Source organism: Myotis lucifugus, unplaced genomic scaffold, assembly GCF_000147115.1.
Source record: "Myotis lucifugus unplaced genomic scaffold, Myoluc2.0 scaffold_2, whole genome shotgun sequence".
In the NCBI taxonomy this organism is placed as follows: Eukaryota; Metazoa; Chordata; class Mammalia; order Chiroptera; family Vespertilionidae; genus Myotis; species Myotis lucifugus.
Genome location: NW_005871050.1, coordinates 25,715,295 through 25,742,123, shown reverse-complemented (window position 1 = coordinate 25,742,123; position 26,829 = coordinate 25,715,295). Strand labels below are relative to the sequence as shown.

Here is a 26,829-nt window from a genome sequence, read left to right as displayed (position 1 = left end):
CCAAATTACAAATAGTTTCTGATGAGACAAGAAGCTCCATAAAGTGAAGAAGATATATTCATTTCAACTAACATGAAACTAGAATTTAGTAGTGGCTAGAAAGGACAAAATACTACAGAATGAAAGTTATTTTGTGTTACAGTGGTGGTTCATAAAGGTTTGTGTTTTATCTGCAAAATAGAAAAACGTCTGTTGACTTGGAAATGCAGACCAAGTATATAAAACACTACTTCATGTATTCTCAATGCTCCTAACCTGCAATCTTAACAGGAGCAGAATGAGTAATGACAACCACCTAAGAATGAAATGTTTGATACTGACAATGTGGCTGACTGTCACACCAAAGGGTTGTTTATACCACACAAGGCTGTAGCACAATGGGATATGGGAAAATGGCTCTTAAAATTTATAGCAAACTGATGCCTAAAATAACACCCAGCTTTTACAAATCTTTGGTTTTTTAAAAGTATACGTTGGTGTGTTTTTGCTATCAAACTTCAGTGCAGAGATTCAACTTCTGTGTAATTAACCGATTTCATACAGACATTGCAGTGGCTGTGACAGAAGTTTCTTATAATTTGACATTGATCAATTATCAGACATAACTGCAAGGTCAGATATTGTATTTCAATTTGTGTATTTGTTTAAATTCTTCACCAGATCATATGAAATAAAGTACAACAATGACCTTGCTCCTTTGCAACCTCCGGTAGGTAGGTGGCGGTGCGTTTTGATCCTTTTTCATTGATGAATTCTATTCTAATGCCATGTACACCCACCTGAAAGAAATTGGCAGTTTTATTAGTACAGTCTTTTTCATAGAAACAGAAAGAAAAAGTTAAAATTTTACTTTTAAGAGAATGCAGTTCTTGCTTTCCCCCTTGGTTTTGGAAGGGCATATCGGTTTTCTCTTTCCAAAAGTATTGACTTTGGGTTTGAAAAGCATTATGATAGCTATGGAGACTGAAAACACTGACCTGTATGTGCCCACCACAAACTGGACTATGCTCTTCTGTTTGGAACCAGAACAACCATTCTGGTGCTGACTCCTTTCCCAAACTGTGTAGTCTTAAAGAGACTAGACAGTTATAATTCAAGTACGGACTTTGGGTTTGAAAGCCATTATAATAGCCATGAAACAGAAAACATTTACTTGTGTGTGCCCAGCATGTGCCAGGCTGTGCTATTCTGTTTGGAACCAGAACAACCATTCTGGGGCTGTGTGTAGAATAAGACATACATAGCCTTAAATTACATGTAGATAAGCAACAGATCAGACTGAAAAAACCAACAACCAGATCCTAGATCATCAATCATTACATATATTTTTTCTTTAAAAAATGTATTATGGTTTAAAGTGGGCCAGTGGCAAACCCTCGCTGTCTATCTGCATCACTGCCTTCACATATTTTTGCTAAACTTAAGAGCAATAAAGATTTCTAATCACTCAGGGCAAGGCATTTTTGCAATTTCTTTTACACTAACCCAGAGACTACTATAACATTTTTATGTGAAACAAACTTTAGGTGATGCCCTAAAAAAGATAGTCTTCTAAGTCAGTGTGGGTAATTACTTGCTAATGTGTTTTAAAAGTAATGTATTTTTTCTTGGATTAGCATCCAATGAAAAGGAATTTGTCATTTCCCCATGTATTTTACATAGAATAGTGTATATAGAGCTAAAGATAATAAAAAGTATGTTTTTAAACATTGATAATAAAAATGAAATTTTAAAAGCTTAACAATTCCATTCTGTTCTCCCAAATCTATAGTTGCTTTAGATCAATGGTCCCCAAGTGGAGTGTGAGGTCGTCCAAGGTACTAGAGGGAAGATGTAAGGTCAGGTAAAACTTTTTACCCAGGAAAGAGGCTTCTTTGCAGAGCAGATGACTGAAATCATAGACCTTAACTCTTTCTGTATGCATGGATGTAAAGGTCTAGAAGAGGAAAAGGGATCCATAAAAACTCCTTTTGCTTCTTCCACCCTTAGTCTGAAAATTTCCAATTTTCCAGGGAATAAAAAGGTCCTCTGGAAAATCCATTTCATTTCCCCCCAGGTCTTTATCCACTCATCCATTAGAGTCTGTCAAATCTTCTGAGCAGCTTTTTTTTTTATTCAAGCCTATCACTGTGGCTATTTCTTCTATCTATTTATTATCAGTATTCTTATGAATCCCCTTTTACTGAAAATGTAATCAGGGCAGCTGTTTAAAAACTAACACAATCAGGCCTCCATGCCCTGTGGGAAATGACTGTGGACAGCTGAGGAGAAATATGAGTGCTTAGGCATTTCCAGGATAAAGGACATCTATGAATCTCCCCAGTGCCTGACACAGTACTGGGACAATCACAAATTGGCAACAGTTTCTGTATACTGACTTTCTGGTCAGTGACTATGAGATTTTTCCCTTTACTAATATCACATCCTTCATAATTTATTTTTAAAAATATATACAGCATAAATAATTTATGCTCCCATCATTCACTGAAGTGAATTTTACATCTCCAACTCAATTTATAAAAATCTGTCATGTTAAAATTTAAAAAGAATTTTGGTGCTTACTAAGGTTTGTAATAAAAACTGTGAGAGAAAGAATGTTTCCCTACCTGTGGGATGAGAGTGTTAGACTAAGTCAGTGGTGTTTAACTGGCATAGGGTGGGAATGGGGGGGGGGGGGGAGTCCCTGCAAAGTTTATCTGAATTTCAGGAGGTTTCATGTTTCAGCAGTATAGGTTGAAAAAAGATAACTCCCTAGAAATTTTTATTCTACATTAACTAGATAATCTCTAAAAATCAGTCGAGCTCTGACAAATTATAGGCATGTATTGAAAAAAATTCAAGGTGATTTAGAAACACAAACCCTTTCTTTATAGGAGTACATTCTGTGGTCTTCAACAAACATTTCAGATATTTTAAAGCCAAATAAGTTAACAGTTAAAAGAGTTACTAAGACCAATTGTACGATATGTGAATAATATCTGGCTAAGAACAAACTGGAAAGACGTGTTGACCAAAATAAAATTTGATTTATTCACAAATAAAATTGATTTACTTTTGTATTTTGAGAAGGCCCCAACATCAAATTTGATATGAAACAAATATCAAAGTTCTCCCATTTTGAATTAGTACCACATTTACAATTTTAAATTCTTTTCTGTGTTCATATAATTCTGAACTGAAAGCTTCTGTAAATTGAACTGTAAGTATGATGATTTTAAAGTAAAGTCTTTGTGAGAAATAACTTATTTCATAGGTCAAAAATATATTCTGCGAAGATATAAAGCCCAAACCAGAGTGACTCATTTTTTCAATGGAATCAGGACAATGATGAGAATGCTCTAAACAGAATAAAAACATAATAGCTTTTTTAAAGTGAATGAGCATGGCTGTGTGCCGTTAAAATTTTATTTATGGACACTAAAATTTGAATTTCATATAATTTTCATGTGTCACAAAATAGAATTATTTTGATTTTTTAACCACTTAACAATGTAAAGATTGTTCTTGGCTCACAGACCATACAAAAACGGGTGGAGGGCTGGATTTGGCCTGTGGGCAATACTTTTCCAACCCCTGGTCTTAATATATACTCTTTGATATTTATTTTTTGGCAATTATGTAACTTCTACTTCATTATTAAGTGAGAACAACAATACAAAATTTTTCTTAAGGCTTTGTCTAAACTGCTGGTGTACCAATTTTTAGGATAAAAATTAAATATACTGCGAGAGGAACTAGCTAAGTTTCATTTATTTCTTGATGTCACTTTTATATAGCTCTCATGCACATAGCAGGGAACACACCTTCATTTCACAATGGCATCTGGCTGCACTTCTGATTATAATACAGCAAATGCAAGTTCACTTGGAAATGTACATTTATACACCCTATATAAATTAAATATGCTACAGTAGGATGTGTAACAGCAAAAGCATGATTTTGAAATTCCATGACTAGACCATTTCTGCTTGGCTTAATAAAAAATGTACCCAATCATTTAAATCTGGCCATTTGGGGTAACATGACAGAATATAAAATGTCATGTAAAATTTAACAATTTACCTTTTCATAAAATAATCTTCAAACTTGAAATCTTTTTTAAAAAATATATTATATTGATTTTTTTATAGAGACAAAGGGAGAGGGATAGAGAGTTAGAAACATTGATGAGAGAGAAACATTGACCAGCTGCCTCTTGCACACCCCCTACTGGGGAGGTGCCCGCAACCAAGGTACATGTCCTTGACTGGAATCGAACCTGGGACCTTTCAGTCTGCAGGCTGACGCTTTATCCACTGAGCCAAACCAGTTAGGGCAACATCTTTTTTATTGAATTGTTATATGGACATACATTATTATAGCAAGAAGATTTAGCAACTTGGCTAATTTTTTAAAAATTTGTTCATGAAATAATAACATCATTTTTGTTAAAACAGTAGCTAAATGAATCTTTTCTTTCTACATTTAATGTATTAGGTTGCTTCCAAGTCAATTTCCCAGCAAAAAAAGAAAGAAACAATCAGTCTGAGACTCACTTGAGTGTTTAATTCAAACCTATATTTGTAGTTTCTAAAATGTTGATCCACAGACCACTTTCTTGTTACACATGTGTACCAACGAAAACAAAAGGCAGAGAATCACTGCCATCCCTACAAAAGGAATGGCTCCTTTTCTAACATTCTTTAAAAATATACAATGTACAGTCTTTGTGCCTCATCAAATGTGGCAATGTAATAAGTACACTGGCTTAGTTCTCCTCCCTGTTCAGCAAGGTCCACCAACTACCTGTTATTAAGCCCTCTCCTTTTTGGATTTCTCCAGGGCTTTGTCCATTGTTTACTCATTCTCCCCTCGACATCTGGGACAGGAACACTTGCCCTTTGGTTTATGATTCAGTCCTACACAGGAGAAGTGGAACCACTCGATGGGGCACTCGTCATTGCCACAGCCGGTCATTTCTCCATAGGAGACCTGATTGCACAGACAGTAGGTGAGCTCATTCGGGTCGATGGGAAGGTCTGCAGGGGATGCTTCCCTCTCTGCTTTGGCCTTGGAGTGTTTCTTCTTCTTGGAGGCCTTTGCTTTCTTCTCCTTAGGCGTTCCTGAGGTGATCTCATCATGGTCGTGATTATTGGCTGCATTCTCCCCATTTTCACTGTTGCACTGTCTCCGAGACCTCTTATTATTTGGCTTTTCTCCCTGTGTGATTGTCTTGTTCTTGCACTTATCCTGGCCAGCTTTGCCACTATGGCCAGTGGTGTCATTGACCTGATGGTGTGCCTCAAAGAGTTCCACGTGACTGTCCACCTGCTTGGTCCTGTTCTCCACCAGCTCCACCATCTGCCTCACAATTGGATCTTCTCGTTGGTCGCCCAGCTCCTGGCTCCGAATCAGGGCTCTCTGGATGCAGTGCAACACTCTCCTCTTCCGGTTGCTATCCATCTCCCGTTTAAACTTCTCATAATACTCATCTAGTTCCTTCAGGATTTTGTTTCCTCCATTCCTCACAGCCGCTGGCCTGTCCCCACGGTCCCTGGGGCCTGGATGGGAGGCATAAATTTCGTCCTAGGTGGAGCCAGGAACTCAGCTAACAAGCCTTGACCCCTGCACTGGGGAGCCGCCATTGCTCTGCCCATAATAGCTTTTTTTGTCACCTGTTGAGCAACTGCATTTTCCTTACTCCTAGAACCACAGATGCCACCAAATAGTCATACTGCGCAATCAAAACAGGAGAGTGGAAAATAGCCTGCTGTGGAGAATGACCAAATCTGGCCAACCTGTGGAAATCACTGGCTTTGCAAATTAAGTCATCTCCACTGAAATGAGCACGAAAACTAATTCTGTACTTTTTGAGGGAGGCATCTGTCACAGCTGCAACTCCAAAATATAACCCTTATGTATAATAATTGAATCTTCCCTTAGACAGATTGGAGGATCCTTCAGCCCAGCCTCATCCCAAGAGACAAAGGCTATTGTAATTATGAGCTACATAAGAGATCAGCTAACTAGGGAATTGGGATTCCCTGAAGCAAACTTACTCTAAAACTCTATCACAGTAACTTTCCATTCCTCAGGATGGATAAGGAGGTATTGGTATGGGAAAACGACATCATCAAACATACCCCTAATTACCATTGCCCAAAGGATAGCCAGGTGGGCAAAAACTGGAGACTTACAAATCTAGCCTTATCGGAGTAGGCAGGTCATAAAATTATTAGAAGGTCTGCGGAAAAAATGCTTTCAAGGTCCATCAGCTGTGATAATATCCATTTAATCAAGACTGTACTTTTGCTAAGCAAAGCTATAAATCAACTAGAATGGTAGTAAATTAAATGTAGTACTTATAGTTAAGAGGATATGGAATTAAACAGAGCTGTGTCTATGTGTGCTGAGGGAACATTAAGACCAGTTCAATAGATTCACATTTCACGCTAAAAAGAAAGCCATATTTATTCTGAATCATTTCATAGCAAATGATTTTTATTAATAGTATTATACAATCTTTTGTTTTTAACATCACCCAGAATGATTAAATATCAAGATTAATGCTACGGCCCTAAAACATATCTTGATTATTCTGGGGTTGATTATTCAGTTTGGGGACTATGCATCCCCAACTGCACCTGGCCTCAGCCCCATCCTCTTTCCTCTCTTGTCCATTTTTCTATTTGTTCACTCCTGTATCAGAGCATGTGGGCACAAAAAAGAGATACATGCAAATTAATCAACTTTGCTACTTAATAAAAGGTTTGGTAGGAGAAGAGATGATAAATAATGGCTAAAATGAAGCTTCTAGACTGTCTGCAGATTTCATTTTTCTTGTTATCTGGTCCCTTGTTAGAAATGTGGCTTCATTTAAAACTACTATACTCTAATGCAGTAATTCTCAACATAGGAGCATTAAAAAAAACCTACCATCATCCCACACTATTATAATACATGGTCCATATTATGCTCCTCACAATTACATAGTCAAAGTCTATTATACCCTAGTCTGTCTATAAGGCAAGTATTAGTCCTATAATCTACTAGCAGCACTACACAAGGATCTCACTTTTACTTGGGACCCTAATCTGGATACACTGAAATATGAAAAAGAACCATCTATCTAAAAGCATCAATGAGTATAAAATGTGCTCTAGCTAAGTTGAGTAGGCTCCACCCAAACCTTGGACCATTTGATTCTATAATTTACCTCCACAATCCTGACCCTCAAAGCTAAATCTGCCCCTGATCATATCCTGGTCAATAAGCCCAATTTACGCCCTCAGTTTCATCATGTGTCAGCAAATGCCACAGTTAGTCCCACTCTTCCCCATTTTCAGAACCAAATATTGGGTTTCTCTGTAACAATATGGCCATAGCTCAATCCACTGATTTCCAGTGAGTTCACCTTGAATAAAATGAAAAATACCCTCACCCCCTGTTGTCTGTGTCCATTGGTTAGGCTTATGGGGGGATAAAATCACATATGTAATACCTTAATCAATAAAGAAATTTTTTAAAAAAGAAAAATACCAGGAGGTTAAAGGATCAAAAGCTGTTTGACATGTCTTTGTTGATTATATCATTTGGCAGAATATGCTTTGCAATTAACAAAGCAGTCACTGGTCATTCACATAAGACTGACTTGCCAGGTTCAATACGCCTGTTCCATTGAATTGAATGAAAGGGCTCTGTTCCTAAGGAGAAGAGCTCAGGATGTTTGACACCCCCCACCCCGCTAACATTTAGAGGCTGGTGTCACAGAAGACATCATGCTCTTTCATAAAACAGCCCATGGTACTAGACAGAAAAAAATCACTGCACTGAACAGTCCATGGGTCTGACCCAGAGTCTGACGTTTCTTATATTCTTAGGAGGAAAGAGCCATGTGGCAATTCTCCTAAAAGCACAAAAACTACAACACAGCATGGCCCACTCTTTCACTCATAGCCCCACAGTACCTTCTGCCCTACCTCCAGCTTGGTCTTCTGAAGACATTGAAACCTCTTTTTACCAATGAAAGCAAATTCAACATTGAGGAGGAAAATATTCCAAACTTGGGCCTACTCCAAGTTTATCCTCCTGAATAATTCTGATTTGGGCAAGAAAAATTAAGATTTTTATCATATACGCTGATGACAGTTTGTGTAGATTCTAATGAATCACTTTCCCCAATCCTGATACTACCAAAAAAATGTAGACTACATATTGGCCAGATCTGCCAGAGTTATGATTTTGCATCATTTGAATCCGCCCACGAATTTCAGAAGTAAGTCTGATGTTTTATTTTTTTTATTTTATTACAGAGAGGAAGGGAGAAGGAGAGAGAGTTAAAAACATCAATGATGAGAGAGAATCACTGATTGGCTGCCTCCTGCACATCCCGCACTGGGGATCTAGCCCACAACCCAGGCATGTGCCCTTAACTGGAATTGAACCTGGGACCCTTTAGTCCGCAGGCCACTGCTCTATCCACTGAGCCAAACCAGCTAGGGCAAGTCTGATGTTTTGAAGCTGTCCATCTGATTAACAATTAAAACTTAACATTAACAATTATTAACAAAGAACACTTCAGATTCTGGCCAAATAATAAATTTAAAAAGCAATGTTGCTGCAATTGTGTGTTTTTTACTCAGTAATTTTTACTTTTGCAAACCTTAACAATTAGAAACATGGACTATTTTTTTGTTTATAAAAATAGTACATGCATATTATCCCAAATCCCTTTAGAAGAGTAGAAACGAGAAAATAAAAATGACCTGGAATCTTGGTACCATCTAGAGACAACCCTTGCTTTAGTGACTTAAAAAGTAATCTCCTGAAGGACTTGAGATACCATGAAGGACTATATACATAATGTTAGGCAGTTTTTGTCCATAGTCTGACCAGTTCTTGTAGCTGTCCTTGATTTCAAATCTCCTTTAAGTGAGACACTTTTAGAAACAGAAAAAAATATATAAAAATGAATTTAAAATACTAGAAAAATGAATTAAAAGTATAATTGATTGCAATTCCTTCACTTGGGCACAAGTAACCTTTTAATATATCCTACTATAAAAAATGTTTCATCTACCTCACATGAGATTATTTTTTTCTGTTGCTATTTTGTGAAAAACAACAGCAAAGCTCTCATTGACCAAAATACATGCATGTTGCCCTTCTCTAAAACCCTTTCAAATTAGTCACTTTTAGCTTGGAAATTAGTTCAGTCTCCATGGACCAATTCTTAGCTTTTTCAGAGCTTACCAAAGGACCAATTAGTGCCAATTTTGATTCATGTAGGAGACTTAGACATCTTATCTGTCAGGAACACAAGCCTGCCAATTTATTTCACAAAGGCCACTAAACAATGATCTGGATAACATTTATTTTAACCAATAGCAGACGCACAGCTCTAAAATACCTGAACTAGCGAATAATCACCCCCATGAACTTTTAAGGAATTAGTTAAGATTTTAAATAAAGCATGGTTAATTATGAAGTGCTTTGAAAAGCTATTAAACCAAACATGTTTATATCATTTGCAATGAAATAAACTGTCCTTACATTATGTTTTTACAGAGAACCAGTGACAGCTCAAGAGTGCAATTAAGGGGGGGGGGACACATACAATTCTCTGTAATGATTAATTATAATGTGCATTACTTAAAAATGGAACATCCTGAAGCTCTCCAAGGAAAGTTCAGGCAACACAGGTGACCTTAAAATAAAAAAGCCTGCTTTTAACCAAAAGTTAGAAAAATGCATTCCTACCCCCACCCCGTTTTTTTTAAGGGAATGAGGAAGGGAGTGAATTTACAGACAAGGAAACTAAAGTTAGAAAACTTTCTTAAAATCTAGAGATGTGAATTAGTTCGCTTTTCAAAGGCTGGGGGAAAAAAACACCTCTTGGCAAATGTACCTAATCTATATATATAAAAGCCAAGCGACCAGAACAACCAGTCGCTATGACGCGCACTGCGGCTGGCCAACTGGCCCAATAGGGGTGGGGCCTGCCAGCCAACCTCCCATGGTCCCTCCCCCCTGCTGGCCCACCCCCGACTGCCCCCCCATCAGGGGTGGGGTCAGCTGGCCAATCTCCCATGTCCCCTCCCCCCACGTGTGCACAAATTCATGCACTGGGCCTCTAATCTAATTTAATAGAGGAATATGCAAATTTGTCCATTACAGCATCACATCATGACCAGATCATCAGGCCGCATCCCCGCCCTCTGCTCAGGCAGCTGCAAGGCCCGGGGTAGGATAGGATACAATAGGAGGGGATAAGAAAGGAGAGGGAGAGGAAGGCAGGCCTGCATGCAGACAGGCCTAGAAGAGAAACAGAAATACAGAAAGGGAACAAGAAAAAGATGCAGGAATGGAAAAGGGAAGGAAACTGCATGCGGAAGGGGGTGGCAACCATGGGGGGCGTGGAGCAGGTGCGCCCAGCGAGGGGCGGAGTGCAGGCAGCGAAGAGCGAGGAGTCCCACCCAGATGCAGGAGGAGGGCAGTGGTGGCTGTTGGCGGGGAGGCGCCCATGGGCTCAGGATGGAGTGGAGGACGGTCCGAGGCCTTCTGGGCGGAGGCGCTCCTGCTTCACGGCAGCAGCGCCCGGGTCTCAGCCACCCTCTCTGGGCCAGGCGTCCCAGGCAGGGAATGGGAGCAGGACAGTGGCGGGGAGGCTAGGGAAGGGGGGATGGCAAACACCTGGCCGGGGCTGAGCCCTGGGCAGCAGGTTAGCGTCCCCCCGCCCAACAGAAGCTTTAAGAAGGAAAGGAGAGAGGGAAGAACTTTATAAAGGAGTCAGTAGAGAGCAGAGTTAAAGAAGGAAAGAGGATGTGTGAGTAAACTGTAGGAGCTATAATGAAAATCAAGTATAGTTGTGTACTGGGGACAGATTTTAAAAGTAGGAGTCAGAAAAGAAAAAAGATAAATGATAGTGAATAATTAGGCAGGTAGATAGATATTAAAACAGTGGAAGTAAGTAGAGAAGAATGTGGATAAGAGAGAAAGAGGGAGGGAAGAAAAGTTTTAGCCCTAGCCGGTTTAGCTCAGTGGATAGAGCACTGGCCTGCAGACTGAAGGGTCCTGGTTCGATTCCAGCCAAGGGTACATTCCTGGGTTGCGGGCTCGATCCCCAGTAGGGGGAGTGCAAGAGGCAGCCAATCAATGGTTCTCTCTCATTGTTAATGCTTCTATCTCTCTCTCCCTCTCCTTTCCTCTTTGAAATCAATAAAGAAATATAAAAAAAAAGAAAAGAAAAGTTTTAAAGGGGAGCCAGTCAAGCTTAAAAGGAGAATGAGAAGAAGGAAGAAATGGGAGAGGGAGCAAAGCAGGTCTGAGGGAAAAAGTGAAGAAAAAAATTAAGGTGGGAAGGAAGGAAAAGGGGAGGGAGGGCAGGGGTAAAGATAAAGGAAAGAAAGAATGTGGGGAGGGTAGGAGAAAGAAGGGAAGAAGGATGATGGAACAGAAGTAGGAAATATGGAGGAAAGAAAAGTTTATAAATGTTGAGTCAGTAGGAGAAAGTGTTACATAAAGGAGAGAAAAATTGTGTGACAGGGAGAAGCCAATAAGGAAGTCAAATACAATTGTGTGTGAAGGGGATAAGATTAGCAGGGGTGGGCAGTTAGGAGTGACCAGGGCGGCAGGGGAGGGCAGTTAGGGGGATCAGGCAGGAAGGCAGAGTGGTTAGGGCAGGGAGGCAGGTGAGCAGTTAGGAGCCAGAGGTCCCGGATTGCGAGAGGGATGTCCAACTGCCAGTTTAGGCCCGATCTGAGGGCTCCCAGATTGGAGAGGGTGCAGGTCAGGCTGAGGGACCCCCGCCCCCATGCACAAATTTTGTGCACTGGGCATCTATAATAATAAAAGCATAATATGCTAATTAGACCGAAAGCTGAACGACCTTCCGGACGTCCTTCTGGATGAAGCCGCAGCGGCGGGGGCCAAGGCAGAGGCGGTTAGGGGCGATCAGCAGGCAGGCAAGCGGTTAGGGGTGATCAGACAGGCAGGCAAGCGGTTAGGGCCGATCAGGCAGGCAGAGGCAGTTAGGAACCAGCGGTCCAAGATTATAAGAGGGATGTCAGACTGCTGGTTTTAACCCTAAACCAGCAGTCGGACATCCCCCGAGGGGTCCCGAATTACGAGAGGGTACAGGCTGGGCTGAGGGACGCCCCCCCCACCCCCCGTGCATGAATTTCAGGCACGGGTCTCTAGTCTAGTATAAAATAATATTGTTTGCCTGATAAAAAACTAAGAAAAATTTTATAAAGGTTAGAACTATACATTGAATATCTGACTCAATATGGTTTTAGTAAGTCTATAAAAGAGATCTGTTCCTAAAAATTATGAGTTGAATTTATGTAAATGAGTTAAAGTCACGAGGAAGACAATAAAGACACCCTATAGTGAGTCCCTCTGCAAAGCAAAATATGAATTTGTAAAATGAGTAATCATTATCTAATATATTTGCTTAATATAGATTATACACATAATGTTTCCTTAAAACAGGGGATGATACAGTAATAAAATAGAGGCATTTATGACTTAGAATATTTTTCTTCCTAAAGAAAATTCTTTTATGAAAAAGAAATCTAAAATGTGCAATTTCAAAAATTAGACTTTATTTTTTTATTTTTGTTGCCTACATTTAAGTTACCAATGGCTATTTTAAAAGTTAAGGACCTCCTATGACTTCTAAATGGCTAGTGATGATTCATTCTCTGGAAGTAAAATGAAACAGACGCCATTTTAAAAAGGTGATTCACAGCATCACACTCTGTCAGCATCCAAAGACCTTAGGTATTACCTAGTTCAACTTTTCCAGCTTTCTTGTCAGGAAACAGGGACCCAGAAAGGTTACGAAACTGGGTAGTGGCAGTCAGAAAAAGAACTCGAGTCTCCTCATTCCCCAAACACAGTACTCTTTTTTATTAAGTGCTGGGGACACACACACACACACACACACACACACACACACACACACACAGTGTACAGGAAAGAATACACTATAATGTGACTACTAAGGAAAGGGCTGGAAAAGTTTGTGGATTTGGGGAAAGCAGGAAAATATTCCCCCACCAAAAAACAATGGGAGAAAGCAGGAAGCAACTGGGAGAGGTATAAGAATGGACCACAGCTAATTTCACTAAGAGTACCAACACGTAATGGAAATTTTTATGCATTAAATCACCTTCTAGAAGTTACTTTACTTTGTTCCAGTTACTTCCTCCCTAGGCTTCTGATACACTGACTTGTTGATTCACAGTAAATTATTTCTAGGTGGCCAGGAAGTGTGAAGCATTCCTTTTCCAATGTTTCACAGCACTTGAAAAACATTTAGAGTAGAGCATCAGGACAAAGACTAAATTATCTTAAGGATAGTAACATCATATATAAAAATCTCAGGTCCCTAAGAAAATATTAAAAAGCATTTTCCTAGATATATGAAGCAAATTATATATATACTAGAGGCCCAGTGCACAAAAATTTGTGCACTTGGCGGGGGAGGGGGGGGTCCCTCAGCCCGGCCTGTGCCCTCTCACAGTCTGGGAACCCTCGGGGATGACCACCTGCTGGCTTAGGCCTGCTCCTCGGGGGATTGGGCCTAAGCTGGCAATCAGACATCCCTCTGGCAGCCCAGCAGTCCTCGGGGGATGTCCACTTGCCAGCGGGGAGCAGACTTAAGCTGCAGTCGGACATCCTTAGCGCTGCTGAGGAGGCAGGAGAGGCTCCCACCACCACCGCTGTACTGGCAGCCATCAGCCTGGCTTGTGGCTGAGCAGAGCTCCTCCATGTGGGAGCTCACTGACCACCAGAGGGCAGCTCCTGCATTGAGTGTCTGCCCCCTGGTGGTCAGTGTGTGTCATAGTGACCAGTCATTCCCAGTCTTTCTGCTGTTAGGGTCAGTTTGCATATTACCCTTTTACTATATAGGATAGAGGCCTGGTGCATGGGTGGGGGCCGGCTGGTTTGCCCTGAAGGGTGTCCCGGATCAGGGTGGGGGTCCCGCTTGGGTGCCTGGCCAGCCTGGGTAAGGGGCTGATGGCTGTTTGCAGCTGGTCACACCCTCTTCAGGGTGGGGGTCCCCACTGGAGTGCCTGGCCAGCCTGGATGAGGGGCTGATGGCTATTTTCAGGCTGCCCGCACCCCATTTAGGGTGGGGGTCCCCACTGGGGTGCCTGGCCAGTCTGGATGAGGGGCTGATGGCTGTTTTCAGGCTGGCCAAGCCGGCGACTGAAGCTCCCAGCCTCTCCTTTTTTTCTTTTTTTTTATTCTGGGATTTATTTACCTTCTACAATTGAAACTTTGTTGCCACTCCAGCTCCAAGGCCACGGCCTGCTGAAAGCAGGTATCTGGGGTTTGTTTAGCTTCTATAATTGCAACTTTGTTGCTTAGAGTGGAGCTCAGAGCCCGGCCGCAGCAGGGAGGAAGCTTGGCTTCCTCCATCACTGGAGCAAGCAAGCCTCCTGCTCGCTTCAGCTGTGTGGCTGCCGGCCACCATCTTGGTTGAGTTAATTTGCATATCCTGCTGATTAGCCAATGGGAAGCGTAGCGGAGGTATGGTCAATTACCATGTTTGTCTATTATTAGATTAGACACACACACACACATACACACACACACACATACACACACACTAGAGGCCTAATGGACGAAATTCATGCAAGGGGCTTGGCCCTTGAAGCCCCAGCTTCATCCAGAAGGTCATCCGGAAGGATGTCCAGAAGGACATCTGTAAGGTCATTTGGCTGTCCTGTTTAATTAGCATATTATGCTTTTATTATTATAGATGTATATATGAAGCCTATATATCTAGATGTGTATTTAAACTATATATAACCTATATATACATATAGTTATAACCTATATATAGATCTATATGTATCTATATGTACATAGATCTATATATAGGTGTATATGTGTGTGTGTATATAAGCTTCATATATATATCTATAGATATCTCTATAAGCTTCATATAGATATAGGCTTCATGCATCTATATCTATCTAGACATATATATACACACACATATATACAAGCTTCATATAGATATAGGCTGCATATATCTAGGAAATAGATAAATATATTTTAAAGGCAGGAATCTTAAGTTAGAAGAGAAGCAAAACATGGTGTATATCATAGTTGGAGAAAATAAGTAAGGGGGTGGACAGAACATATACAATTAGAAGTCATTTCACTTAATGACTTAGTGAGTCATGCTAACCATCTGTATGTGAATGGGAACTTTGTTTTCAGTGGTACATTAAGAGGAGCTAGAAAATGTAAATCTTTAAGGGAAAGAGGATGAAAAGCTGAACATGCACTTCTAAAATGTATGAGAGATAATAATGGCAGCCAATTTATTCATTTCATCTGTTTACTCTCATGAAGGTTGTTACAAAAGCATGCTATTATTAGCTGCAAGTAAATACGTCAGAAACGGAGCTGTGATCGCTCAAGAGGTGTGTTTTGATGTTGTTTTTAAGGTGAAGTGCAGCTCTCTGAGTACCAGGACTCCAACAAGCGCACGTACAACGACAGATGCTTTGGTCCTTTAGGGGCAGAGCAAGACTAGGGGGTTGGGGTCTAGCTCTAAAATTCAGGGACAGATTTGACATCACACAAGAATCATGCTGGTCAGCCCCACCCAGCATGGGTTGATGCCATGTAAGTGTTGAGTGTTCAAAAGGAATGGTCTGTTTTAGGACCACAATGTTTTGCCCAAGTGATAGCAGTATATATAGGTGAGACATCAGAAAGTGCCCTATGGTTTGTAAAAATTGTATTAATCTATTGAAATATAATCTATTGGTCTACTTCAGAATATAGAAACTATTTCTTTCTCATGCCTTCAAAATGATCATGTTTCTAAACACTGAAATAAAAGATGGCTCACTATAGTTTAGAAAATACTTTATCTTCTGTCAGCAAATTCCTATAGGAGCTCCCAGAAGACCATTGGTAGGATACTTGCTATACAAACAAAAAGCTTATTAATTTATATCATCTTGAAAATGAACAGTTACAAGATAACACACCTAGAATCACCCCTCAAGTTAAACTCCAACTACTGTGGTATTATTGGCTTTATATCCTTCTGGATCTTTAAAATGAAGAAACATGGCTCCTAAAGAGTGTAACTATACAAGTTCTAGGCTACATATCATGTTAGAGGACTCCAGCATGCTTCATGAGCTTTTCTTTGTTTCTAAAGTACCATGTCTGTCAATCATCTTGTCATTCAGAATTAAGAGAATGCTGTCAATTGAAGAACACAGAACAATGCTAATAAATTTTTATGTTCAAACACAAGGCATATCACTTCAGATTTCTCCTAGGGGAGCAATTTTCCTCATTTGACACCCATTTTAGCTTCGCAGGTAGACATTTCAATTTATCGGTTAATGATTTTTTTCCTCCAAATCATTCACTTTTCATCCTTCTCATATCTACCAGGGCAATTAAAGAGATCATGATGCTATCAATAATCAGCCATTCTCAGAAGGGTGGGGCCACTATTCCAATTTGTCTTTAAATCCTTTTGTGGATAGTTTTGCTGTTGTCTAATGACTACCCAGGCTCCTTGAGAAGCTACCTGTAAACACTCATTTTAAATGTGGTAATTACTATTTTGAAGAAATGTAACATATGGAGGCATTACTGATCATTCTGCCAATTCAACATTGACTTGAAATTAATTACATCCACTTGTAAAACTATTTATCATATATTATCAAATACAAGCATTCTTGCCTCTAAAACAGGGGTCCTCAAACTTTTTAAACAGGGGGCCAGTTCACTGTCCCTCAGACTGTTGGCAGGCCCGGACTATAGTTTAAAAAAAAAAACTATGAACAAATTTCCCTATGCACACTGCACATATCTTATTTTTGAAGTAAAAAAACAAAACGGGGAACAAATACAATATTTTGCACACTGCACATATCTTATTTTGAAGTAAAAAAACAAAACGGGAACAAATACAATATTTGTATTTGCATGTGGCCCGCGGGCCGTAGTTTGAGGACCCCTGCTCTAAAACAAAGTCTGATATAAACCCTACTTTCCTACTAAGTGCCATTGTGATATTAGAGACATATTACCAAAAGAGAGTTCCAAAATAGGCTGTTGTTTGCTGATCATTTGAAAATTAGGTGGCTGTTACCACTGGTCATATCCCTCATCTTTATGACCACAAGGATGTCTGTCTTATCGAAGTTACCTACCACTATGCTTTGGGACTTTTAGACTTTGCCCTCGCTCTCTGGGCATTTTCCTCCCTTTAATCAGGAATTCTGGTGAATTATAATTCACCAGAGGAGGTCAACTTTCAAACTGTACTTCCACCAGAAAAGCCCCACGTTAGAGGCTTCTGCTTATGTGAAACATACTTACTCATTACTGATCTTTGACTTAAAATTCTCTATCAAAATTCTGTAATTGTCTCTTGTTTCTCCCTTTGGCATACTCATATATAGCACTTTGCATTTCAGGTTAAAATTAGATACTTATGATGAACACGATATTTCATTCTTAGAAGAAAAGTTGTAGCTATTTGACAGTGTGAAATTTCTCAAAATGAAATGTGTACTTTCATAATGTAGACAATTTCCTCATAAAGGAAATTTGCTATATAAATAACTAACTTATATACAAAGATAAACCATAAACAAAGACTTCCTCATAATTCTCTTTTTAATAGATTGTATATTCAATATAATCTCAGTTACATAAACAAATATGCAGATTTATAGATACAAAGACACGGAAAAATAATTGAAAGAAATATTCCAGTCCTAACCGGTTTGGCTCAGGGGATAGAGCGTCGGCCTGTGGACTGAAGGGTCCCAGGTTCCATTCTGGTCAAGGGCATGTACCTCAGTTGTGGGCACATCCCCAATAGGGGTTGTGCAGGAGGCAGCTGATCGATGTTTCTCTCTCATCGATGTTTCTAACTCTCTATCCCTCTCCCTTCCTCTCTGTAAAAAAAAATCAATAAAATATATTTAAAAAAAGAAATATTCCAAAATGTTAAGAGTGGATATCTCAGAATGGTGTGATTATGAATGGCTTGCATTTCTTTTTTTATATTTTTTTATTTTATGTTTTCTTCAATAAATTAAAATTACTATAGTATTATGGAATATAGCTTTAAATGTCTATGCATTTGCATACCTGCCTTTTTATTGTGGTAAACTACATATAAAATAAAATTTCAGTTTTAATAATTTTAAAGTATACAATTCAGTGGCATCAAGTATATACACAACATTGTACAACCATCACAACTATCCAGTTCCAGAACTTGGTCATCACCCCAAATGGAAACCCTGTATCCATTAAGCAGCATTTCCCATTCACCCCTTCCCTCATCTCCTGGTAACCACTAATATGTAATTGATCTCTATGGATTTTCCCATTCTGGATATTTCATAAAAATAGAATAATACAGTATGTGGCCTTTTGTGTCTGGCTTCCTACACTTAGCATAATGTTTTCAAGGTTCACTCACATTGTAGCATGTATCAGTACCTCATTTCTTTTTATGGCTGAATAATATTAAATTGTATTGATATACCACATTTTGTTTATCCCTTAATCTGTTGATAGAGATTTGGGTTGTTTCCACCTTTTGGCTTTTGTGAATACTGCTGCTATGAACATTCAAGTACAAGTTTTTGTTCTAAGATTTTGTGTTCATTTCTTTTGGGTATATACCTAGGAGTAGAATTTTATTGACATATATTTTGTTAAAAAATACCTTTAATTCAACTCAACCATTCTGTGTTTAAAGTAGCAATGCTTTTTTAGAATTATTAATGATAACCCTTATAACATCATTCCAAAATAATACCATTTCATTATCAATCACTGACCATGGTATAGTTGTTTTGTGTTTTTGGTGTTTTTATTTTAACTCCAAATCACAGTAATTTTCACCCTTATTCTTTGGGAACAAATTTCTCTTATGCTAAAATACTTTAAGAACCGAAAAGTACCTACTTTTCCTTTTAGCAAAGCCATTCTAGCAGTACCTAATTCACTTTCAAATGCTTACATATCTAAAGTACTAAATATATGTTTGTATATTTTGTTGATACTTTAACAGGAAAGCATCACTAAATAGATACCAATATTTAAGTCTTTATAACACTAAGTAGAAGCAATATATAGAATCTTCTAGACATTCAAACTGGCAGATAGTGACCAGAGAGGATAAATACACCCTGAAAGAGTACACCATACCAATTTTAAGTGCTTAAACTCTCACCCTCCCAAAGTAAAGCTGATAACATCTCATGAACATAAAAACCCAATAATATCAAGGTTAATTTTAGCTGTAGACAATGCTTAAAGTGGGCTAAAGAAGATGATGGTGGACTCTGTGTTCACCCATACCTATTTAACAACTGTTGGATTCTCCCATTGTTCCTTCCCCACAAACACATGCATACACATTTATGCAAAATACATTCATGCACATGCACACACATGCACGCCCGTGCACGTGCACACACACACACCTGAACTACTATACTTCCAACTCGGTGGCTGCAATTAAGGGTAAAAGTGTTTTATAGCTCAGTCATCCCCTAGATATTAGGCTTTCCCCGTTATTATTCCCACCCTCACCACAACATAGCACCTTGAAATTCAGAAAGCAGAAAGAAAAATTTGTTAGAGAAGGAGTAGCCTTAAAACAGTAAATGAACCACCCAAACTGTAATTAAGGGATATGATTTGGGTTTATTAAAAATAAAGCAATGCAGAGCCCTGGCCAGGTGGATCAGTTGGCTGGAGCATTGTCCCTGTACAACAAAAGGTTGTGGGTTCAATTCCATGTCAGGGCACGTACCTAGGTTGTGGATTCTATCCCTGGTCAGGGTGCATATAGGAAGCAACCAATCAATGTTTCTCTCACATCAATATTTCTCTCTCTCCCTTTCTCTCTAAAAATCCATTAAAAAATCAGAATAGGATTTAAAAAAGTAAAGTACTGTGGAATATTTCTATAATATTGGTAGACTTCTCTTTAAGAAAGTTTCAAATAAGAACTATAAATTTATAGTGAACAATCAATTATGAATGTTTAATTACATAAAAGGCTTTACACATTCTAACTTTGCTAGGATCAATACTATCAATTACTTTTATTTTTTCTTTTACAAAAAAATCTTAAGGTGCTTTCATATTCTGATATTGCTCAAAAAAACTCCTACAGCAAAACCCAGAAGGAACTCTTTCACCCTACTCTCTGCAGAATTTTTAAAATAGCTGTGACATAACAGCAATAATTTATATCATAGAAGTTTACTTAAATGAAGATTTATGAACTTTATAAATGTCTTATTTTGTATGTGGAAAAACTGAATGGCAGCGAAGGAAGTTGTCCAAAGTCTCACTAGGAATCAGGGCAAAGCAAAAAATAAAACTCAAATCCAGTTAACTATCAAGACAGTGATCTGTCCACAAGGCAAAATATCTCAGTTACTATGGGGGATAGGCATTCTAAAAAGGCAGTAGAATTAAAACATGCTATATCATAATAATACAATCATATCATTTATGTGTGTGTGTAAGAGAATGCTATGTGTATCACCAAATTCCCAAATGTTTTATTCTTATAGATTGTTTATTCTTATTTTTATTCACTTATTTCTTTGTGCTTTGTGTATATTTCTTTTCTCTCCTATCCTATCTAATAAAAGAGAAACATGGTAATTAGCGTACGACCGCTACCCTTCCCATTGGCTAATCAGGGCCATATGCAAATTAACTGCCAGCCAAGATGCGGTTAACCGCCAACAAGATGCGGCTAATTTGCATATGTAGCACATGCTGGAGCAAAAGGGAAAGGACAGAAGAGCCCCCTGCCACTGATGGTGATCAGAAACCCCACGGGGGGGTTAAAAGCCCGGGGCAGGGCAAAGGCGGCCCTGGGGGCTGCCTTTTGCCCTGCCCCCCCAGCTGTGATCAGAGAACCCGGGTGCCTTTTCCGCCCCCGGCCAGTGATAGCGGGAAGCAGGGGGTGGAGCCCAGCAATGGGAGCTGGGCAGGGACGGAGCCCGGCAGTCCGGGGAGCTAGGGATCCCTTGCCCAGGCCTAAAGCCTTGGCAAAGATGTTAGGCCTGGGCAGGGGTGGAGCTTGCAATCGTGGGGAGCTAGGGGTCGCCTACACAGACCTAATGCCTTGGCCAGAGGCGTTAGGCCTGGGCAGGGGCGGAATCAGCGATCCTGGGCAGCTGGGGGTCCCCTGCCCAGGCCTAAGGCCTCGGTCAGAGGCGTTAGGTCTAGGCAGGGGCAGAGCGGGAGATCTCGGGGAGCTGGGGGTCCCCTGCCCAGGCCTAATGCCTCAGCCAGAGGCGTTAGGCCTGGGCAGGGGCGGAGCCTGCAATCGCCTGGAGCTGGGGGTCCCTGGCCCAGGCCTAATGCCTCAGTCAGAGGCGTTAGGCCTGGGGAGGGGCGGAACCAGCCATCGCAGGGAGCAGGGGCGGAGTCAGCGATCCTGGGCAGCTGGGGGTCCCCTGCCCAGGCCTAATGCCTTGGCCAGAGGCGTTAGGCCTGGACAGGGGCGGAGCCTGCAACCACGGGGAGCTGGAGGTTCCCTGCCCAGGCCTAAGGCCTCGGTCAGAGGCATTAGGTCTAGGCAGGGGCAGAGCAGGAGATCTCGGGGAGCTGGGGGTCCCCGGCCCAGGCCTAATGCCTCGGTCAGAGGCGTTAGGCCTGGGCAGGGGCGGAACCAGCCATCGCGGGGAGCAGGGGCAGAGTCAGTGATCCTGGGCAGCTGGGGGTCCCCTGCCCAGGCCTAACGCCTTGGCCAGAGGCATTAGGTCTAGGCAGGGGCGGAGCCTGCAACCACGGGGAGCTGGGGTCCCCTGCCCAGGCCTGACACCTCTGCCGGAGGCCTCAGGCCTGGGCAAGGGGCTGATCCGGTGATCGGGGATCGGAGGGTGATGAGGGTCAACTCCTCTGGCCGAGGCATAAGGCCTGGGCAGGGGGCGGAGCCAGCAATTGGAGGGGGCTGGGGGTCCCCTGCCCAGGCCTGATGCCTGGGCCAGAGGCATCAGGCCTGGGTGGGGGGCAGAGCCGGTGATTGGGGGGATATGAGGGTCCCCTTGCCCAGGCCTGAAGCCTGGGTCAGAGGCATCAGGCTTGGGCGGGGGGTGGAGCAAGCGATCAGAGGGAGATGGGGGTCCCCTGCCCAGGCATGATTCCTGGGCCAGAGGCATCAGGCCTGGGCGGGGGTCAGAGCCAGTGATCGGGGGGAGATGGGGGTCCCCTGTCCAAGCCTGACACCTCTGGCGGAGGCATCAGGCCTGGGCAAGGGGCCGATCAGGCGATCGGAGGGTGATGGGGGTCAACGCCTGAGGGCTCCCAATATGTGAGAGGAGGCAGGCTGGGCTAAGGGACACTCCCCCCGCCCCACCACCCAGTGCACGAATTTCGTGCACCGGGCCCCTAGTTAGACTATAAGATGCTTTATGGTGTGGACCAAATTTTAGTACTTTTTTACATATAGCCCAGTGCCCTAAACACAGTAGGCATTCAATAATATGAGCATGTCTGTGTATAAAATTTCATAGACAGACACTTAACTATCTCTTCCCAACCACGAAAGCAAATCATGGTGACAACCTTTGAATTTCCTTAAGAACTCCAACCCCACATAATAAAGAATAAAAATAAGATCAATAGAGACTACTCCAATAATGGCAATGCACAGAGATATTATAACCTTAATATTATTTGTGTGTTTAAGTGCATAAATTAAGGTGGCCAAGAATGAATTGGCATAATTTAACTAATTAACTAACACCCTGTCATTATCCACAAGCTGGTACATTTCCCCCAAGTAGTGTGTTATCTTAACTCTTTTTCTCCTTGATTCTTCAATGTATCCTCTGACCAATTAACTACTTGGTGGCAGTTATATCAAAGTGTACCAGGTTGTAAGAGGAGGAATAAATTCTAATCAGTCTTTCCTACTATATATTAACAGCTTTTATGAAGTTATCTGGTGAAATAATAGGATAAAATTGAAGAGCAAATTCATTTTTGGATTAAAACAACACATAGTACTTTGCCTTAAAAAAAATTCCTCATTGATCAGCTCTGAGGTCTATTTATCCATGTTACTCTCTAACTTCCCGATAATAAAGAATAGGCTGAAAGAGTTATTTTCTGGGCCTAATTTTAAAAAATCACTCACAAGTTACCTTTATTTCTCTTTAAAATTTTTCTATAGTCTTACCTCCCAGTCCAAATAATCACAAACATCTTCGAAGTTAGTGAGCAGAGACACTGAGCAGAAGAGCCGTGGCAGTTCATCCCTTGTCATTGGGGGAAATCGGCTATCTTTAAGGGCACTGTTGAAAACAAAGCAAATATTAAAGCAATCGCTAAATATGAGTGTTCCTAATTTCAAGTGCATGTCATCATTTGAAAAAGGTAAGAGATAAAAAAATCATTAAGGTGCCAACCATACCAATAATCTTCAAATATATTTAAAGGCCCCAAAGATTTTAGTTGTCATTTTTTTCATTCAATAGATTGTGTTTACTAGCCAATCCCATGACCAATTCAATTATAAAGAGTGAATGCTCACGCAGCTGGAGTGGCTCAGTGGTTGAACATCAACCTGTGAACCAGTAGATCATGGTTCAATTCCCAGTCAGGGCACATGCCCAGGTTGCAGGCTTGATCCCAAGTGTGGGGCAGTGCAGGAGGCAGCTGATCAATGTTTCTCTCTCATCATTGATGTTTCTATCTATTTCTCCCTCTCCCTTTCTCTCTGAAATCAATATAAAATATTTTTTTTAAAAAAAGAGTGAATGCTCAGTCACATTTCCTGTACTGTCATTTCCTGGTGCACTTTCTTGTTACTTGTAGAATCTGAGAATGTTTTATTTTACTTTTGAGGAGAATAAAAACCAGACTAGTGGAAACTTGTGGGAAGACTTCTGGATCTAGTGCTGGTGGGAAAAAATATATGCATTTCATGTTATAAAACAAGTTCATACTAGGTTGGCCAGTTATAGCATTCAGAGTTCAAAAAAACGATCAAAATTTCATTTTCTTCAAGCAAAAGAAACAAAAGAAAATGAAAAGAATCATGCAAATTTCAGACTAAAACTACTCACAAGGATTTCAGGCCCCCTATAAAGAATAATTCAATATATGACTCAAAAATTATGAAACTACAGGAAATAAGTCTAATCTAGGAAATAAAAGTATGATTAGGAGACCATTAATCACATCAATGGATTTCTGAGTACATCAACTCTGATTGGATCCTGTAATCAAAGGTAGTATACCACAATGCCAAACTCTAGAGAACAACCACTATAAAGGACAAAAATGTGGGAAGATCACAATTCTTCCTGTAATAACAGAAAATACAGACACATAGACACACTCACACACACACACCAGGTGCTATGAGTTCCTTGTACTTTTAAAAGAAACCACTTCCTGGTCAAGACAAACATACCACTGATTGCATACTATATTAAATGGTACTGCTGGCGTTTGAGCCATTGATCCTCAAATGTCTTATATAGCAGCTAGTCTTAAGCATGTTTTCATAGATAAATTCTAATAGGTTACAAATTTAGAGTGTACAAACTGTTTGGGTCATAACAAAGTCCTATGGCCTTTAGAAATAATTTAATTCTTTTTTAAGTGACTTCCTTGTTGCTGGATATTTTTTTCCATTTTTCAATCCCTTCCTTTGCATTCTGAAACTCACCCACTGTATTGTACAAATACATACTAATGTTTGTATTTTCAAATACATTTTGGTGGTCATTCTATCCTGCTATAGAGAGGGAAATGCTCATAGAAAGATTAGAGGTGTCCTATATAAAATAAATGTGTTTTTTTTCCCAGTCGAGGAGTCAAGATTAACCAAGAAAAGCAGGAAATCTATGAGAATCCATACTCTTAGTATGGCATTTCACTATTTTATAATTTAACAACATAAATTTCCTATGGTCTGGCTTCTTTTATTTTCCAATTGGCAAATAAAGTTTTAAAAAGTATTTTAAAGTTCTCATTCAAAGCCAAGATAAAGACATACTGGTATATCTGTATAAATTCCACCTTTTCCTCACCAAAGCATATACACACACTGGAGAGAAGCTCTAAAACATAAACTAGAAGAATCCCATGCAAAAAGACCAAAAGGCAAATCACACTTTCAATTTTCCTGCTTAAAAAAAGGCTGGCGCATTAGAATGATATAAAATGTATATTTTAGGGTTATTGCTTTTTTATTGTGGTAAAATATATAACATAAAATTTACCTTATTAATCCTATTTAAGTGTACAGTTCTGTGAGATTAAGTACATTCACACTGTTGAGCAACACACACCACTGTCCATCCCAAGAATTTTTTTCATCTTCCCAACAGAAACATGATAGCCATTAAATACTAACTCCCCATTCCCCCTTACTCCCAGTCCCTGGCAAAAATGTAACTGAAATACACTTTCATAATTTCAAGTAATTATAGTAATATAGTCACTAATGTTTTAATATATAACAGCTTTATTGAGATATAATTCACATATCATAAAATTCAACCCTTTAATGTACACAATTCAATGGTTTTTAGAATATTCACAGAGTTGTACAATTGTCACCATTATCCAATTTTAAAACATTTTCATTACACCCAAAAGAAAGCCTATACCAATTAGCAGTCATTCCACATTCTCCTCTCCCCCCCAGCTGTCAGAAACCATTAATCTACTTTCTGTCTTTATGGATTTCTCTATTCTAGACATTTCATATAAGCAGAATCATACAATATGTGGCCTTTGTTCATCTGAATTTTTTCACACAGCATAATGTTTTTGCAGTTTCACTCATGTTGTAACACATATCAGTACTTCATCCTTTTTACCGCCTAATAATATTCAATTATCTGTATAAATCACATTTTGTTATCCACTTATCTGGTGATGGAAATTTGGCTTGTTTCCACTTTGGGGCTGTTATGAATAATGGTGCTATGAATAACCATTTTTTACTTTTTGTGTGGACATATGTTTTCATTTCTCTTGGGCAGATACATAGGAGTGGAATTGTTAGGTCATATGGTAATTTCATGTTTAACTTTTTCAGGAGCTACCAAACTGTTTCCCACAGTGGCTATACCACTGTATGTTCCTACCAGCCATGTATAAGGCTTCTTTTCAATGTCCCCACATCCTCGCCAATACTTGTTATTGTCTGCCTTTTTAATTATAGTGCTAGGCCCCCTTTAATGAAGAGATTTTTGTATCTAGCTCTAGCTTTCCATTAAAATACACATGCCATACAGTTAATTTCTCAACACTCTGAGGTAAGTCATCATTTTGTTTATTTTGTATCAAACCAACAAAAGGTAAATGGTAGTTCAGTGCAATTCAAACTATTTCAAATTAAGGATATTTTCTAAAATCTAACTGAGGGTCAGGCCAGCAATATATCCTGGTTGCTCAATCATTCTGGACTTAAAAAAAAAAGAATGTTCAGAACAGGGAGTAGATGGGAGAATGCAACATGGCTAATAAGAAAAACTGACAATCATGCCTCGCCATACCAAGACTCAAAAGTATTAAATTCAAAACTCTGAAATAGTGAAGGTACATTAGTCATGATGAAAACACTCTGTCTTTATAGAGACACTAGAACAAGACTTTTAATTCTTATATTTTTCATCAATTCTAAGTAACTTCATTAAACTCATGAGCATAAGAAAATTCCAAAAGGTAGGAAGCCCTCAACATCTCTACATGCAAATTCCTAGGGAAAGAAACTAGCAATGAAAGCCTAGCAAGGATTTAAAGGATTATGAAAAAGATGAAAAATGCAGCTGG

The 26,829-nt window shown here is 39.9% G+C and overlaps 2 protein-coding genes across 3 annotated transcripts in view; both read right to left on the bottom strand.

Moving 5' to 3' along the window:
• The window catches only part of AMMECR1 (Alport syndrome, mental retardation, midface hypoplasia and elliptocytosis chromosomal region gene 1), a 122,697-nt gene that overhangs the window by 7,775 nt on the left and 88,093 nt on the right, over positions 1-26,829 (bottom strand). For both annotated transcript variants that reach the window (XM_006082236.2, XM_014459390.2), the window contains exons 3-4: positions 23,216-23,330; positions 689-779 (exon numbers count right to left, since the gene is read on the bottom strand). In XM_006082236.2, the coding sequence (XP_006082298.1) occupies positions 689-779; positions 23,216-23,330 (206 nt within the window). The remainder of the gene's footprint in view (positions 1-688; positions 780-23,215; positions 23,331-26,829) is intronic.
• Positions 4,764-5,442, bottom strand: LOC106697858 (inhibitor of growth protein 1-like). Its single transcript, XM_023758623.1, has one exon. The coding sequence runs from the start codon at positions 5,440-5,442 to the stop codon at positions 4,837-4,839; it is 606 nt and encodes a 201-aa protein (XP_023614391.1). The 3' UTR covers positions 4,764-4,836.

Coding starts and splice junctions, on each gene's coding strand:
- LOC106697858 (XM_023758623.1), bottom strand. CDS start 5,442: ATGGATAGCAACCGGAAGAGGAGAGTGTTGCACTGCATCCAGAGAGCC.